The sequence below is a fragment of the Protomyctophum parallelum genome (genome assembly GCF_964188405.1).
Source record: "Protomyctophum parallelum genome assembly, chromosome: 13".
Lineage (NCBI taxonomy): Eukaryota > Metazoa > Chordata > Actinopteri > Myctophiformes > Myctophidae > Protomyctophum > Protomyctophum parallelum.
In genome coordinates, this window is record NC_139708.1 from 10,382,589 (window position 1) to 10,401,712 (window position 19,124).

At 43.3% G+C, this 19,124-nt stretch overlaps 2 protein-coding genes across 3 annotated transcripts; one reads left to right on the forward strand and one right to left on the reverse strand.

Moving 5' to 3' along the window:
- Positions 1–270: 270 nt before the first annotated feature.
- Positions 271–12,896, reverse strand: LOC310869014 (E3 ubiquitin-protein ligase CHIP-like). 2 transcript variants are annotated; one of them, XR_014570122.1, is made up of 9 exons: positions 12,807–12,896; positions 10,835–11,041; positions 9,414–9,612; positions 7,153–7,318; positions 6,510–6,597; positions 5,999–6,055; positions 5,748–5,864; positions 3,028–4,166; positions 271–2,982 (listed from the first exon to the last, which is right to left on the reverse strand). XR_014570122.1 is itself a non-coding variant. In XM_083779583.1 (8 exons), exons 2-8 carry the CDS (start codon positions 10,952–10,954, stop codon positions 4,041–4,043), a joined length of 873 nt encoding a protein of 290 aa, XP_083635709.1. In that variant the 5' UTR covers positions 10,955–11,041; positions 12,807–12,896; the 3' UTR covers positions 271–4,040. The 2 variants fall into 2 exon arrangements, 1 of the variants encoding a protein (XP_083635709.1); XM_083779583.1 differs by having other exon boundaries at positions 271–4,166.
- Positions 12,897–15,636: 2,740 nt separating this feature from the next.
- Positions 15,637–17,355, forward strand: LOC310868468 (serine/threonine-protein kinase RIO3-like; the record flags this gene model as incomplete). Its single annotated transcript, XM_083778926.1, has 1 exon — positions 15,637–17,355. The coding sequence occupies one exon, from the start codon at positions 15,637–15,639 to the stop codon at positions 17,353–17,355; it is 1,719 nt and encodes a 572-aa protein (XP_083635052.1).
- Positions 17,356–19,124: the final 1,769 nt, after the last annotated feature.

Consider the following 19,124-nt stretch of genomic DNA (forward strand, 5'->3'; position numbering starts at 1 on the left):
GATACAACCAACACACTTAGCTGTGCCACTCGTCCCATAAAATGTTTGTTCCATTCCCAGAAAATGAGGCACGATTTGAATAATGAAATAAACAGGCTTTCTAACAGCATAAAAGTTAATGCCAAGAAGCATTGTTACAACAGAGATGTAATGTACAAAATATTTTGTTTTATGTTTAAAATTACATTTATGATATTGTTGCTGTCGGGCAGGAGCTCTCCAAAATCTCCATATTTTAACTTCCCCCCCCCCCCCTTTTGTAAATTAATGCCCAACTTGATCATACTACAGTGGCACACAAAAGTACAGTATCATAAGTAGCAGACCTACAAGCCATAAACAAGGCGCAAAACATAATTTGAGCGTGTAGATCTTCTATTTTTGTCTTTGATTGAATTTGATGGTGACGGCAATTCCTTACAGCACTGCTTATACCTAAATATAACTAAGACACCATTTGCAATTTGATTGAAACAGTCACACGTTTTATATCACAAGGGACACATTTATCTGAGCTTAACTTGTAAATACATATACTGCAGGGCAGAGTTTTATAGTGGGATAAAGTCTACCAAACTGAAATAAAAATAAAAAGATTGGAGAATTGCTGCTGTAGGGGTTAAAACAACACTACTGTGCTTTGGCAGCTTGACCTTCTTTCAATTAACATTCAAAGTCAGATGGATTGTTGCACTTGTGGGTATTTTTCATTCAGTTCTGTTCAAAGGTCCAAACTTTGCTGCTTTTTTTCCTTTTTTTTAATTGCTGAAGTCACATGCAAAAAGAAGCAAGTATTGGCCCTAGCAAAGAAGACACTGTATTCATATTCAGACATATCTGCATAAGACACATAGGCCCTCATTTATCAATCGAGTGTAAAATCTGCCACAGATTCGAGTGCAGGTTTCATAGTACACCCACGTCGCCACGGCATTTATAAAGTGATCGCAAACAGCTGATCCTTCCTTAATTTCGTTCTCACGTTAATGAATGTCACGGCTGAATTTGATCTGGCACGCCCTAAGAAATCATGCCTCGCCCTCGTTTTTGCGACCTGAACCACTGCTATACGATCTGGAAACCATGGTTACCGTGCCTTTCTGCCCGTCTCACCCCCCTCTCTCACACTCACACACACACACACACACACACACACACACACACACACACACACACACACACACACACAGACGCACACACGCTGCACGCACACGCAACTTGCAAGCCCAACTAACTGGTGTGTTGTTAAATAAATAAACAACGAACACCTGCATGAATTAAATAAAGTTGTAGGCCTACCCTGTCTGTTTCCCTCTCACCTCGCTTGCCTTGCTGTCATGTCCACGCACGCACGCACCTACATGACACATCGCCATCGCATCGCCATGAATGGAATACGTTTGGGCTGGCCTATATTAATTTTACCCATTCGTGCGCAGTGCACGGCGAAGGCGTGAGACTGCACACTGCTGTGATATTAAAGTCCTGTGGGTGACTCAGTGATGCCTGCATGAGAGATAGGCTATCATGTCGTCAAGGCAGTCATAATCAACGTTTATGTAGTGATTTGATCATTGATGAACGAATCATAAACATATGGATGAAGGCTTGCTAGCATGTGTGCTGGTATGTATTGGCGACGCACGCCGCGGTCCCGTCCTCCCCCGACCCCCGAAAATGATCTCGCTTTTATCTGAACTGTCAAAACCTGTCTAAGCACTTATTTAAATGGTGAATGATTAAGCCCCTTACGCCTATAGCCTGCTAGTACTTACTACAAATAGGCAAGCTTTATGCTTGTCATTGTCACTTGGAAATAAAGGCGTGCAGTCCATTTATGCCTTTTTTTTAATAATATCATAATCACATATGCCGCATCACCGCATGCGCTCCAAAATCATCTCACAAGTGCGCTCGCATAACAAGGCCAGTAAAGCACTGTTTGATTAAGTACAAACTAATACATTGTAAACATGTTATATTGGTTTTAATTGCGCGATTTTAATTACTTGTAAAGTTGGAAATCTCTCTTTTGTTTTTTACATACACATACCATTTTATATTAACATTTTAGGAGTGAAAACATATGTTTAAATGCCTGTGACAGCCTCTCAGCTGGCCAAACAATGCTGCTCCGCTGTTCTAAGACAGAAAAACAGGTGAGGACAAAGCGTACGACAGGTCCCGAGCAGACGTGGGTTTTGAACGTTGTCACGTTCAATTTCAAGCTTTGCCGGAAATGTTAAATGCCGAAAATGTCGGTAATTTCGGCGTGTGCCCATATTTTGGCGTACGCACGGTTGATAAATGAGGGCCAGAGGGCGGAAAAAATCCATGCAAATTAGGAGAAAAAACAGAAACCAGGGTCTTGCCCCTTTGGTGTGGTTAGGGCTTTAGGCCTACGGTGTTCAGTGAATGCCCCCCCCCCCCCACAGAATAGAGATGCTAGGGTTTAAGTGGTTGAACATTTAAAAAACAGTTCCTAATTATCACACAAATATTTGGTGGCCCCCTCTGCAGTATTTATTTTATTTGTTTGTTTTGGGACATTTATGCCCATGACCGCTACACCAGTGGCCTGGGCCGTGGACCACCGCCATAGGGGTCCCAGACCCCCTGTTGAAGACCCCTGGTTTACATAATCAAATGACAAAGGTGGCGCGAGAAGCACATTTGAAAAGTAACGTTAGTAGTTGATAAACACATTCTCAGAGGGCATATGTTCTAATGCCTGACTCAAAATAGCAGATCTAATGTTGATCGGCTCTATTCACGTGATGATGACACCCATGCGCAAAGTGCAGTATTACTCAGGCTTAAAAGGGTGGCACACCCACTAATGATTGTCTGCAAGTGTAATTTTTTACCTTATGTTTGGTATATATTCTGAGGCATCTTATTTGATAAGAAACGATATTAAATTACACTCCACGGATGTCAGAAATATGTCGCTGGCTGATAAAAAAATGGCATGCCTTTTCTCTAGTCTCATGTAGCAAGACAATCAGAGATTATTTTGCCTAGCACCTCTGTTTAGTGTTGACGTCTAAATTCATTGCATGGGCTAAAACGATAGGGTTGCTTATATCTAACCTTTATATTTTACCATCACTTATGATACTTATACAATACATTCATTGTGATATTTGGTAGCTTGTAAGAGCCTAGTCGCTGTATTTTGCATGTCTTAAGTACCAGGTCTTATTAATTAACTTAAGACCTGGAGGCGTGGTCAATGCTCTTTGGCCACTCAGAATAGCCAAATGGCATTGATCACGCCTCCAGGTCTTAAGTTAAGTAATAAGACCTGGTAAAATACAGCCCTAGATGTCTCCACTACTAGGCCTAATAGATAAATACAGCCCTAAATGTCTCCACTACTAGGCCTAAATACAGCCCTAGATGTCTCCACTACTAGGCCTAAATACAGCCCTAGATGTCTCCACTACTAGGCCTAATAGACATTGTTTAGGCATCTTGTTATGGTTCAGTTGTCCATGAAGCAGCCACAGTATAACTATGATTTCTGCGCTGTGCTCTTAGCAGTACTACCGTACCACTGAATGAGTGTTATTGTACTTCTACCCATGATATCATGTTACATAAAGCATAACCATCACCAGATTCACCACCGAGAATATTGTATCACCTCCTATTTGCCTCATCGATTGCGGCTTGATCCAGTATTCCACGACAAAACTATTCCAGATTTAAAACAATAACTGAATTGTGGGTTTGTCAGCTGCCGCCGGGCGTAAACCTTGTAAGCCCAAAAAACGATTTAAAGTAGTGAGAATAGCCCAATCTACAGGCTTGTAGATCGGCTATTTTAACTACTTTTGTGCAACACTCTTGTATGATGAAGTAGGGGCGTGCATTTACAACAAAACATACAAATGTTGAAATATTATGAAGATTCAAAGTTTCCGCCCGACAGTCAGCAGAGATATATAGTAGATGATCAGCTATTTTCACCCAACGTTCAACCCCAGAATAGGGATGCTCTTTTTTGTGTAGCGTGTTCTTGTGTCCACCTGGGGTCAGTAATCCTCCACCCAGCCGTTCTCCATCGTGAAAGCATCGATGACTTCCTTCATGGCCAGATTAGGGATGAGCTGCTCTTGAGTCAGCTGGGCGCGGGTCACTGGGTCAAAATGGCCGACCCGCTGTAAGTAAACATCAAACAATTATTAGACTATAAAGCAGCAGTTCCCCAACATTTTTGGCTCAGGTCACCCCTGTAAATAACTTTTTCATCCACGGCACCCCTGCATTGCCTTGTTACTTCATAGCACCTCATGTCATATTAAAGGAGAATTCCATGCTAGAAGGCTTTCTTACCTTTATTTGTAGTCGTTACGTCCCCAACAAAGAGGTCCAGGTGTTATTTTGTGCAAAAGTGCATTATTGGCTATTTCCCCATATATAAGCCCTCAATGGGGGTTGGGTTTTTGTGCTAATTCGCTTATTTCCATTGAAATAAGTAGTAAAGTGTGCCGCTCAGGATACTATTTACATTATGAAGAGAGGATATATGTACAAAAAATATAGATTTTTGAGCGATGGAAATAAGCGAATTAGCATAACACCCCATAGCCCCATTCAATTCAATGCAATTCAATGCAATTCTTTGAGGGCTTATTATGGTACAGGCCAGGGTAAATAGCCAATAATGCGCTTTTGCACAAAATAACACCTGGAGCTCTTTGGTGGGGACGTAACAACTACAAATCAAGGTAAGAAAGCCTTCTAGTCCGTTGCCGTTGCTCTCCCCAGGTTGGCGGAGGGTGTGTAGAGCCCAGGATCACATTAGATGATTGACACAGGGGTGAAAAATGGGTTACAAAATCGTGGGATAAAAAATATATTGAAAATAAAAGAAAGCCTTCTAGCATGGAATTCTCCTTTAACAGTAAGTTAATATGTAAATCATTGCCGCTAAGATACAGTATGTCACGAGAATAATAAAATGATGAAAGTAATTGGTGTTTAACCACTTAAGCCGCCACATCCCTATTCTGGGGGTAGTCTCGCGTTACCAGACTGTTCCCTCTCGCAATTTCCAAATGCTTCCATCATACAGTCTGGAGCAACGGAAGAGCTGTCATGAGTAAAATATAAAAAGGAAGTGGAGCCTCCTCCCCACTTCCGTTTAGTCTTTACAGTCGCGCAAATGTATTTCTCTCAAGCAGAAACGATGAACCGGAAGCAGCGGGACACAAATCTGATATCTCCATAATAATTTAGAGTTGTAGTTCTGTTAGGTTATATAGGTTTACATTTGCGCTGTGGCACAGCTACAATATGTCACCAGTCTCGCGCTGATCGCGTGGAGTGAGGTTACTCTAGGAGGGCATGTCATACAAACATTACATTTGTTAGTGAATAAAAAAATGTCGAGTTACATACAGTACAGTACAATAGAACTACAATCGGCGTGGTTGTATTTGGTCTCCCTGCTCTTCTATTGAACCATTTAGATCCTGTGTCTTGGTTGGACACGACTTTGACCTGTACTGTAGGTCAAAATTCAAATCCAGGGTCAAACAGGAAGGTTACATAGTGATGTAACAGGGTTCCCCCATCTCTCCACCTTTTTTTAAATAAACAAAAAGATACCCTGGGTCAGGATCCCAATCTCATCCAATCAGGAGATGACAACTCATGTGGGATACAGGACAAACAAGTGAGATTGTGATCACGGTTCAAATGGATGAATATGTGTAGGTACAGTATAGGTACAGAACCTGCAGATGGTCTTCAATGTCTTTGCGGTCGTAGGTGATACCGCTGGGCGTGATGCAAGGTTCCTTCATCAGCTCAAAGCTGATCTTTCCACACAGGTAGTCTGGGATGTCCCGCTTCTGTCAGGGTGCGTGCACGCACACGCAAACACACAATTATGAATTTATATTTTGAAAACTTTTCATGTTTTGCTGAGAGTTTGCTGAGAGTGAAGCTATAATAGTGTCAGTTACCAGCAGTCACCAGTACTAACCTTCCTCTTTTCATCGACTTGACAGAACAGCTCCTCCATGTTTGAAATGTATTTATCCTACAGGAGAAAGCACATCGATCATCAATTTATTGAAATGATGTCATCATTTAAACAAGCTGAACTTAAATAGCTCTATATTCCACTAGTAATCATTGTATAGTGAGTTCACAGGGGTCTTCACATCTCTCCCTCTCTTTAGAAAAACAAAAAACACATGTTTAGGTCCAGGATACCAATTGTATCCAATCAAAAGAGAGAGAACTCATACAGAATACAGGATGAACAAGTGAAATTAGAAGTGGAACATGAACAAATTAACAGACAAAACATGGAACTGGAACACTATAAAGCTGATAAATTATCTCTCCTGATTGGATAAAAGTGTCATATGAAAATGTGTTTTCTGCTTGCGATGGGGAGGTGTGCAATGTCACCATCAATGATTCACATTCCCTTTCTGCTAAATTGACCGTAACTTGTGTGCATCACGATGATCACGGTGATAACGTACATATTTGGACTGGATGGTGGTGAGGTTGTGTTGGTTTCTGCCGTCCTTCAACTTGTCATCTTGTTTGTGTCTGCAGCCCTCCAGCTCTCTGCGGAGCAGACATGGACCAATTCATTCACAATGCATCTCCAACACTGTGAACTGCAGGACACGAGGAGTGTGCCGAATAAAAGTCTGTGAATATTTCTCATCAAACTGTTCATACAGTCCCGGCCTCAGGGGCACGTTTTAACACAAAAAACACAACAAAAGGAGGCCTTTATCAATTTAGGCATTTAGCAGACGCTCTTAATCCAGAGCGATTTACAGTAAGCAAGAACAACACAAGGTAAATACATCAAATACATAGAAATGCTACGGGCTAGAGTGGAGTCTGAAAAGGTGAGTTTTCAGACTACGGCGGAAGACTTGGAGTGAGTCTGCAGTTCCATTAGCTTGGGAGCCAGTAGGGAGAAGAGCGGGGGTGGGGGTGGGGGGTTGGATTATACTTTGACGATATGGAGGTGCCATACCTTTGGTTGCTTTGTAGGCCAACATCAGTGTTTTGTACTCTGTGCGGGCAGTAATCGGGAGCCAATGGACTGAATGGAGGGAGCGGAGAAGGGGGGAGACATGTGAAAATTGTAGCTGGTTGAAGACCCACCTCTCTTTCTTTGCGAGGATGAGTTTGGTGAGGTAGGCGTGCAGCTCGTTCTCCTGGCTAAGACGCTTCTCCTCCATGCTGTTCCAGCGCTTCTTCTTGGCGATTCGGAGCGCGCTGGGAATGTCGTCGCCGAAATTCAGCCGCTGCTCTTTGGCTAGGTTGTAAGCTATAGCAACAGACAGGGTTGTCGTCACGAACGTGACATTTTAGTCGACGATTAATCGTTGTACACATTTTTGCGATGAACAATTTCATTTAAGTTTTTGTTGGAATATGAATAAAGTATATCTCTAGTGTCTCATGAGAGGTCTACATCACTATAGAACTGTCGGGTGGAAACCTTGTATGTCCAACAGCGTTCCTTGAAAAAAATTGTGACAAAAGCCACAACGTGTGTCATTGCAAGGTGTTGTGGGCTTGTAGATCTGTTATTTTCACTAGTTTTGTGCAAAATAATTAAAATTGAAATATGGTGGTGATACAGTACGAGGTTTCCCGACAGCAACATACGCGGTATGTTCTATCAATGTCAAACAGCACTTGAATTGGTCAAGTTAAGTGTATTTACATAGCACATTTCATACGACTAGTGTCAACACAATCTATTATCTATAGGGATGGGCATTTTGTTCTGTAAACGTTTAACATTTGGAATGTGGGACGCCTATGACGTCATATCAATAAATAAAGTTGCAGTCCTATGTGTGGGTTTTGTTTTTTAAATTGTAATGTAAAATATTGTAAGAGGAACAATTATAGATTAATATTAGGGATGCACCGAAAGGGAAATTCTTGGCCGAAACCGAATACCAAATATAGGAAACAGTTGGCCGAAAACCGAATACCGAATATCCGAATATGATTAATATTATACATCTTTTTTCCTACCATTGCTGTCATGGCCGTACCTTAAAGCTACCTGATTTATGGCAAAATAAATGGTTATGGCAAAACTTAACTTAAATAATAATCACTATTATGGGTCCATAAAACATTTATTCAGCCCTTTTGAATGCATTAATTGCATACACAATTCGGTGATATATTTTTATATATTTTCTGCGGCCGAATATTCGGTGCATCACTAGTTAAAATAGTATGTTCATACAGAGTAAGTACAGCATAAATAATCTCTCAATCACTTGGTAATGACTGTGACACAGTTCTGTATCTGAAAGGTCAGAAATGCAGTCCTTGCAACCACAATGTTTCCAGCCATACAGGTCTAGTCCAGAATGCCACTTAAGCACTATATACTTTGTTGTACAACAAATAGAAAAAAATGTTGACCTACAAGCTTGTAGATGTTTGGAAAATTTGAAAGATTTAGAAAGCTTTTGCCTATAATGCCATGTTGAAAGTGGTTATCACTTAACATAACTACACCGCACAGTATCATTGGTATGAAGTGTAACTGAATATCGCTGTTTTAGTATCCTCACTTAACCCATTAACCTGAGTTTGATTCTACAAATGTTATGTTAACTTAAATAATAATCACTATTATGGATCCATAAAACATTTATTCAGCTCTTTTGAATGCATTAATTGCATACACTATTCGGTGATATATTTTCTGCCTATTTGGGCCGAAACCGAATAGGCCGAAAATGCATTTTGAGCCATTTTCTGCCGAATATTTTCTGCGGCCGAATATTCAGTGCATCACTAATTAATATATTTAAGTGAATTATTCCATTAATATTCTGTTATTGTATCTGGTTATAGTGACACATATTTAGGTTTAACCCATCAAAACCGGGAAAGTATCTGTCATTTTAGATTTTAGCTACTGTATATACATACATGTACAGTACATTGTCTCTGTCGAGTGGAAACCATACATATACTGTACATATATATGTGTGTGTGTGTGTGTGTGTGTGTGTGTGTGTGTGTGTTACTTTTCAGGATTCAAAAGTAGCAGATCTATAAGCTCAAAATGTGTCTCTTAGTGCTGCATTTCGAGCTTGTGGATCTGCTACAGTACTTTTGATGCTTTTGTGTGAAGCTGTAGTATGATCAAGTACATGGTATTCATTTAAGAAAAAACACAAAAAGTTTAAAATATGGAGATGAGTGGATTCTGCCCGACAGCAGCAACGATATAATGCAGGTTCTTTCAGAAAATTGTTAGGATTTAGAAGGCATTTTGTAGAGTCTTCTTAATGGTTTAACCATCCTATCCCCAAACTAGACTTGACAGTGGAGACCAACCCCCGACCCCCCCCCCCCCCACACACACACACACACACACACACCTTTCTTCAGGTTGCCTATGGCTTCGTCATAGTTCTCCATCTCCAGGTGACACTGTCCCATGAAGAAGTGGGCCTTGACCGACTGGCCATCCAGCTCCAGGGCGTGTTTGCAGTCCGCCAGGGCCTTGTCATACTGCTGCAGCTTTACGTAGCACAGCGCCCGGTTGGTGTAGTATGCCGGGATGGATGGCATGTGGCTCTGGAAGGAGGGAGAGCAAATGGTTACTTTTGGATTAATCTCTCAAAAACAGATTATGAGCTGCACAAACAGCAGAGGGCGCTGTTTTTCCTTTTTTTTGCCGATGTGTTCCCAGATTGCTTTTGGATTGTTTGTGATTTTCATGGACAGGATCTCGAGGCGAAGTCGTGGCGGAAAGGGTATACGGCTCGGTGAGCTAAGGGTTGCATCACTGCTTTTTGCAGATGATGTGGTCTTGATGGCACCATCGGTCCAAGACCTTCAGCTCTCACTGGACCGGTTCGCAGCAGAGTGTATGGCGGCTGGGATTGAGGATCAGCGTCTCCAAATCAGCAGGAAACCGGTGGATTGTGCAGTCCGGGTAGGGAATGAGGCATTACCCCAGGTGAAGGAGTTCAAGTATGTCTGGGTCTTGTTCACAAGTGAGGGGAGGACGTAGAAGGAGATCAGCCGGGGAATCGGAGCGGCAGGGGCGGTATTGCAGTCGCTGTGTGAAAAGAGAGTTGAGCCAGAAGTCAAAGCTCTCTGTCTACCGAGCAATCTTCGTTCCTACTCTCACCTATGGTCATGGTGTGGTGTGGTCATGGTGTGGGTCATGACCGAAAGAATAAGGTCGCAAATACAAGCGGCCAAAATGAGTTTTCTTCGACGGGTGGCTGGCATCTCCCTTAGAGATAGGGTGAGAAGTTCAGTCACACGAGAGAGACTCGGGAGTAGAGTCGCTGCTTCTTCGCGTGGAAAGGAGCCAGGTTAGGTGTTTCGGGCATCTGATTAGGATGCCTCTCGGGCGTCTCCCTAGGGAGGTCCTCGAGGCACATCCCACTGGGAGGAGACCCCCGGGCAGACCAAGGCGCAGTTGGAGGAAACACATTGACTCACTGGCCTTGGAACGTCTCGGGATCCCCCAGGAGGAGGTCACTATTGTTGCTCTGGAGAGGGAAGTCTGGAGCGCTCTGGTGGAGCAGTTGTCCCCGCGACCCGACTACGGATAAGTGGTTGAAGATGGATGGGTGGATATAAAGCACTTCATTAGTCTCAGTGAGGGGGAAATAAATCATGTATTGGAATCGCGATGCATCGTGATACAGTACATCGGTTATCGATTTATAATCGAATCGTAGCCCTCTGAATCAGAATCAAATCGAATTGTCACAGGTACCTAGAGATTTCCGCCCCATGCTGAAGTTTCAAGTTGCACATAATCGTAAAGGGCGTCACTTACGATGGCTTTGGTGTAGCAGGCAGCAGCCTCCAAGTACTTGCGGCTCAGGAACAGTCTGTTTCCCTGCTCCTTGGCCTCCTGTGCGGACACTGAGGCGTGCTTCTCAGGGCTGCCGTCCATCTTATCCACCAGGCGCGCTGCACCGCTGGCAGCTGCCTCTCTGCTTTGCTTCCCTATCCTGCTGCTTTTTAAATGCGCCACGGCCACCTGCGTGGCGTGAAAAGACAGGAGAGATAAGCACGGGGGATTCACATGCACGTCCGAAAATATCTATTAACCTGCAAATGAACCATTACAGGTCGAACATAGACATATAGGCCTATAGGACCACAATGGAAACACGTCCCAAACTTTTTGTGTGTTATCCCTTTTGCTTTAATGTCTTACTGTACCATGTCCAAGTACAGACTAATGACTAATTACAGACCTGTTCATTTGGTTCTAACTATCAATTATTTAGCTGAACCCCTGGGGGTCCCCACTTTGAGACGCACGTACTGGCCTACAGCCATTGAATTTCAAGTAACGCTAATTATGTGGACTTCACCTGAATTTGTCAAAACCATTCATATTAAGATTTCAAGGAAGGAACCTGGTAGATCAGGCCACAGACAACCATTTGATACTCATTTCTATCTCTGGAAATCCCCAATCTACACTGTTGATCACCATCACTGACTGTGTTAATTTAACTCAGGGAGGCTGGTTCTAAGAGGGGACAGGCACACTTGCATCCTGCCCACCCAATCAAAAGTTATAGAGAATAATATAATTTATTTTTAGCCAATATAAAAATAACACCACAAAATATCTGTACCATTTATGATTTATGATTGGGTGGGAAGCATTTTTAGAGAAATTTAGACCCATCTGAACACTGTTCAGTGCTGTTAACCGACAGGGTGCTGATGGAAATACTGTTTGTCAAACGAGAAGATAGATAGATAGATAGATAGATAGATAGATAGATAGATAGATAGATAGATAGATAGATAGATAGATAGATAGATAGATAGATAGATAGATAGATAGATAAGATAGATAGATAGATAGCATAGTTTATTAGTTTTCTGTGCATTCCATCCGTCCGTCCCTTAGAGTATAGGTCCGTCCCCATTTACGGTGCACACCCTAGTGGGCCAGGCTACAACTGACAAATGGTCCACTGGTCACATACATTTGTACATTATGTATGAGTTACAGACTGACTGTTATTAAACTGGTAAGGATCCATTTGGTTACAGACTGACATGGTAAGGTAACTGGTAAGGGTCCATTTGGCTCAATCATTTTGGCTGGGGACCCCCTGAAACCCCAGAAGCACAATGACCGTGGAGTCCTGCTGTAGCCCTAGCATGGTTGATATTCCGGGGATGATCCCACATTTAATGTATGGAATATCAAATCAAATCAAATGGCTCTTACAATCAGTCAATATGAGTTTTGCCTTTGATATGCTAGGCTAAGCCGTATCCCATTTTCTTAATGCACTGTCTCCGTTTAAAATGTTGATTGTTTCTATTACAGTTACCTTGACACGTTTGTTGAGAAGGCAGACACTTTACCAACCTGAGATCGCTAACTATGTCGAATCATGACACCACTAGATAACATGACAGCTAGTGCACGGTACGCCGAATTGAGTGACCTATCGAATTGAGTGACGAAAGGCGGCGACATTTCACGTTTTTACTTTACTGGGCAGTGGGCACTGGAGGAAAATGTTCTAGTGTCCACACAAAATAAAAGACAATAATAATAATAATAATAATAATAATAATAATAATATCCCCATTTGTCTAAATCGCAAAACAGCGATCTCTGGAATAACATAATTCTATAGGTCACCGATTTGAGTCTAGCAGTGGCTAAACGCTGTCTGTCTAGTAAACGTGCATTTCAATTGTTGTATGATAGACAACGACATTTAGCAAAGTGGTTGTAATGTTTGTATAAAAGAAGGTTGTGCTACCTTGTTTGTTAGCGTTTAATGCCACCGCTGTCTGTATGCTCTGTTGAAGAGAGTGCTCAATACAACTGCTGTGTCTGCTGCGGACAACTATAACCCAGGGGGGCAGTCAGCCAGATATTTCGTGAAGCCTCATTTGAAATCGGTAGTTCATATAATGGCCTGTTGTGGCGCTGGACCGGACCCAAAAAGCCCCATAGCTCCATAGAGGCCCATGTATTTTGGCCCAACTTCACCTAGACTGTATTACCTTAATAAACATGGTCATGAATACTTTCTTCTTCCAGTCACTAGTTTAAAGTCTCATTTCTAATGTCATAATATTATTTTTGGAAAATTATGGTCCAATTAATTAAAAAAATGACCATAAAGAAAAAAAACCATCGTATGTTCTGAGGGGCGTGGCTACCATTACAGTCTATGATCGGGATTCCCCTCCCACTCGAGTCAAAATAAAAACCAACGGAGAAGAAGGGGGGAAGTCCCGCCTCGTTGTCTGGGCAGCCAATGACCAGCTGGTATACAAAACGGAGCCAGCCAATGGCCAGCTGGTACCAAAGATGGCGACTTACATCAGGAATTAGCATATTATTACAGGCTTCATTTTACGTTCATGTTAGACCCGGGGAACGCTTTGTCCATATTTTTTACAGTCTATGCTATAACCAGCAGAGTAGCTTTTGTCGTTTTGGTTTGATAGCAGCTTGCACCCTCTATGTTGCTTTACTGCCACCTTGTGAGAGTGATAGTCATTACTACAGCAGTAGTTCTCAAACGTTTTTAAGGACCCTCAGTTATTTACTGTAGGCCTATAGCATTCATTGCATGACCCCCACTGTCCACTGAGTTAGGACCCCCATAACTCTGAGCGAGTACAAATAGACCCTTGGGTCCACTTCGTTCCATTTCACTCAAAGTTAAAGATCTGTAAAGGTTAATTTGGTTTCTAACTATCAACAATTTAGCTGGGGAGTGGGGTCATGGACCCCTGGGGGTCCCCACTCCCCAGACCTCACTTTGAGAACAATAAATTGTCCTGACCTACAGTGTCCAGTCCAGGTGTGCCTTGAGATTTGGTGGCAGCACACTTTATTATTCCGATACAATAGGTACAAAAACGGGTGGATGGTTCTAAATTTACTATCAGAGTATAGGCTACTCTATAGATCTATCAGCGCACTGCATTTCCCAAACAAGAGGCAAATTCATATATTAAAATTGGCTAGGCCCGGGCCGGCCTAGCGGTCCGGGCAATATAGTCTCCTAATGCAGCCTGACAGCGCATTGTCAGCTTTGTTTACACACTCCTCATCTCTCTCCCCTTTTCCTGTCTGTCTCTACTTACCAAATAAAAAATATCAAAAAGAAATCACACCGTATGAACTGTGAAGTGAGGGGCGCTTTTATCATCATACGTCATCATATATCATCTCATTCCGGCCAATCAATGTTTGTGTTTACACAAACACTCAAAGCTGCAGGCCATTCATTGTCAATGGCAATGTTTGTGTTAACACAATCAGAATTTGTGTCCTTACCTTTGTCATCAATGTTTGTGTTACGCAATGTTTGCGTTTACACAAACACTCAAAATTGTCCATTCATTGTCAATGGCTGGATATAGAAAAACGGCTAAACGGATGGCAAGGCAGCCGTCCGTCCGGTGGATGGACAACGGCCATGTCACTATGACTCAGACATAACCATAAACCAACTTGATACACCCATAGGATCACGACAACGTCCCCCAATATTATACCCATACTATATAGGCATGTCACTATGACTCAGACATAACCATAAACAAACCTGATACGGGCAGACTCAGACGTAACCATAATCAACCCAGATAAGTCCATATATAGGCATCTCATATATGACTTATAGTCAGGCGCGCAGATAGAGGGGGATCGACCCCCTCAGTTTCATGAGGAGGGGGGATTACCCCCCCCCCAAAAAAAGCCATGTACCGTGGCTGCATGTGTTTTGCTGTGTTGTCAGTGTTTTGCCGTGAAATCTGCTAAAAAAAACACAGAAAATCTGCGTAATTATGCGCAAAGGTGGGGGGGATATGATATCCCCCCTCCTCTTTCGCGCAGATAGCCCCCAAATATGACCCCCCCAGTTAGAAAATGCTATCTGCGCCCCTGCTTATATAGTCATATGCCCACATATAGGCATCATGTCACCAAAACCATAAACAAAGCCCATATAGGCATATATGGGGATCCGGTTGTCCAGGGCCACAGATCCGACCGCTATGCCCATAATATGGTGATGTGCATATGTGGGCCAGACCAACTTCAAACTCATCCAGAAACGCTTGTGCCCATAGTCATGCAGGGTATGCATGGGCTTATACTAATGACATCAGGGATCTCCATATATGAGCATAAGATGGATAAGGCTTGACAGATACAGAGATCTCCATATATGGGTATAAAAAGGACACAGACACGGGATCTCCATATATGGGCAAAAAAGGGACACAGACAGTTAGGTACATTGACCATGACATCGGTCGGATTGGTGGTGTGAGGGCCATGTCACGCCCAAATATGGGCCAGATTTAATCTGCAACAGATGTCTGAGCCTATATGGCATCAGGCATGTACAACTGCATGATGTCAGTATGACATCAGTATACCGTGTCTATATCAGTACCCAGCATTGCCCGGATTTAATCATTTCCTTCGTCTCCCCTCTTGAGACACCTGCAGTAACATTTGAACCCTTTACTGTCTTTAACACGTTATATAAGACCTTGTTTTCTGTGTGTCATACATCAATTGTTTGTACTTCGCAGTGTCAGCTTGTTGTTTGGTTCACGGACATGGACCCAGTATCACTCGCTGATGTGATGAGCGAACAGCTAGCCCAACAACTGGACGATGAGAACCACGACATGAACAGATTCTCAACAGAGTCCAGTGCAGAAACAGACACCGCCGGTGACCTTGTGTTGGCTCAGATGCTGCAAATGCAGTTCAACCGTGAGTTCGATACACAGCTGCGTACGGAGGACAAAAACACACCGGTTAAGTTTGACCGCAGGTTTGACCATGAGCAGTCTCATACCCTGCTGCATCAGAAGGAGAGGAAGTTCAAGGACCTGGAGAGTGACAACCACAACCTAAACACACTCTCTGAGTCCAGTGCAGAAACAAACACTGCCAGTGACCTTGTGTTGGCTCAGATGCTGCAGATGCAGTTCGACCGCGAGTCCGATACTCTGAGGCGTGCAGAGGAAAAGAAGTTGAACGGAAACAGCAAGCTGTCCATCTCGTATGAGAAATATTTTAAGGTCCATCCATACGAGGACAAGAGCGAAAGAGAGGACGAGGACGAGGACGACTGGCAGGAGGAGGATGATCCCTACAGTGGAGCACCTAAACCTCCGGTTATGTCCAGGAGGGGTTACATAGGAAAGGGAAAGAACATCACAACCAAACACGATGCAGTCATTAGTGGACGTAAGAACACGGCCCGTGTGGACAACTTTGCTTCCCGTGTTAACGTAGGCGATGAGCTGGACATGGATCTGAAGTTGTCCAACACGGTGTATAACTCTCTGAAGCAGCACTGTCACAGCGAGCAGAAACGCGGGGCACGTCTGCACGAGAAGAAGGAGCACTCCACCGTGGAGCAAGCTGTAGACCCTCGCACGCGTCTGATGATGTTTAAGCTGGTGAGCAGTGGCATCCTGGATCGCATCAACGGCTGCATCAGCACTGGGAAAGAGTCTGTCGTATTCCATGCCAATGGCGGGAGCCCGCAGGGCCAGAGTGTTCCGGACGAAGTGGTGCTGAAGGTCTTCAAGACGACTCTGAACGAGTTTAAGAACAGAGAGAGGTACATCAAAGATGATTACCGCTTCAAAAAGCACTACAGCAAATTCAACCCCAGGAAGGTCATCAAACTCTGGGCTGAGAAAGAGATGCACAACCTGACCAGAATGAGGAAGGCAGGTATTTCGTGTCCAGAGGTGGTGTCATTGAAGACCCACATCCTGGTCATGTCATTCATCGGCCACGACCACGTGCCAGCTCCCAAACTCAAAGACGCCATGTTGGGACCAAGCGATATGGAGGCTGCTTACAAACAGGTCCTACATATGATGCAGTTGTTATATGAGAAGTGTAACTTGGTCCACGCTGACCTCAGTGAGTACAATATGCTCTGGCACGACAACAAGGTGTGGCTGATCGATGTGAGTCAGTCCGTGGAACCAACTCACCCTCACGCTCTCGAGTTCCTCTTCAGAGATTGTCGCAACATCTCCACGTTCTTCCAGAAGGGAGGTGTGGAAGAGGCGATGAGTGAGTACGATCTGTTTAACGCCGTAACGGGATTGGACCTCACCGTTACTGAAGGCGATGACCAAGGCGAGTTCATATCCCAGATTGTAGCTCTGGAGAAGATAAACGAAGGCCATGTCCAGATGAGTGACAGACAAGCTCACCGGTTCACTCTGGCAAATGAATCAGAATCAGAATCAGAATCAGAATCAGAATCAGCTTTAGGTTTACAAGATAAAGAAGTGGATGAATAGTTTTCGTGCATAGTATATGATAGCACCACAGCGATGACGAACACCGGAACAGCAGAACATTTCGTAACCTGAAACTTTCTAGAACCTGTGATCTGTGATCTTTTTTGTCCACTTTTCCCTTAGATAATAATATAATAATCTTTTTATTGTCCCGAAGGATATTCATCTTCACAGGTCTGTTCAACACCAACAACAAAAGCAGCACATAGTACAGAAAAACATTACACTAAGACAAAAATACAAAAACATGAGTTCCCCACTGTGTACAGAAACCCTCCTATCGGTGGGGCAGTTTGTTTAATGCCGCGATGGCTGATGGGACAAAACTCCTACTGAAACGAACCTTTTTCCAGGGTAAGGTTCTGTATCTTTGTCCTGATGGCATGAGGTTGAAGAAGCGATACAGGGGATGATCAGTGTCACGTGATATTGAGAGTGCTAGCCGTGTGATGGCATTATTGTTCATATCAGAAAGTGTTGGTGTGGGAAGTCCGATAATCTTGGAAGCAATACGGGTAATACTGAAAAGTTTGTTTCTGTTAGGCATGGGTAGTATGTTGTAAAAACATGCGGAACAGTACAACAGAATAGGTTGGATAATGCTTTTGTACAATAATAAAAGAAGATGAGGAGCAACAGATCTTAACTTGCGGATTACATGAAGTCTTTGCTGAAAACGTGACTGGATAGATGTAATATGTTGATCAAACCTAAGTCCAGTGTGGGTTGTTACAATGACCAGTTCTTTTGTTTTGTCCACATTCAACACTAAATAGTTGTCAGTGCACCACTGTGTAAAATGAGAAATGGTGTTCTGATAGACCGTGATAGAGTTATTGTCATGGAGCAGTCCGAGAATAGCGGTATCATCAGAGTAAATATGTGATGTTGCTGGGTGAGGGGCTAGTACAGTCATTTGTGTATAGTATATAGAGGAAAGGACTGAGGACACAGCCTTGGGGGGCCCCTGTGTTGGTGATAACAGTTGATGAGAACGATGTACCTACTTTAACTGCTTGTGGTCTGTTACTCAGGAAACTGTGAGTCCAGTGTATGAGGAGATACACCCTTGAATGAGGAGAATATATGAAATATGATATGAAACAAAACAAAACATTTTGATAAAACATAAGCGATCTATACGAGCTCACAACATCTCACAACACGACACGTTGAGCTGATTTTGTACCTAACTTCTAATAATGAAACACCAAGAAATGACTCCCAAGAAACGTTTTCAAGAAATCAAATATACATTTTTCAGAAAATTAAGAACCTTAATTAACAAAAAACATCGCATGGATGCACCTGGGACGTATCCTCAGTGATGTATCCCAAGGTCATCTGGGTTTCGGGTCTCTCGAACATCATACCCCTCACTCAGGCAACCCAGCCGGGGTGATCAAGTCCCAACTTATGTCCCAGTAGCTACCCTCAATCAGTCATATGCCCACATATAGGCATAATGTCACCAAAACCATAAACAAAGCCCATATAGGCATACAGAGATCCGGTTGTCCAGGGCCACAGATCCGACCGCTATGCCCATAATATGGTGATGGTTGGCAATGTTTCCGCAGACTCCACCCTAGCGAGAAGGTGGTTCTGCGGGCTCCGCTTGCTGCTTGAATGGCCCTCCTAAAGGCCTCACCGAGGGTTTGTTGGGCTTCCACCTCACGGAGGACACAGGCTGGGGTGCTAACCCATAGGCTACTACTCACCCGGGTGCCATCTACATTCCAGCTGTCACCCGTCTCTCTTACTATTTG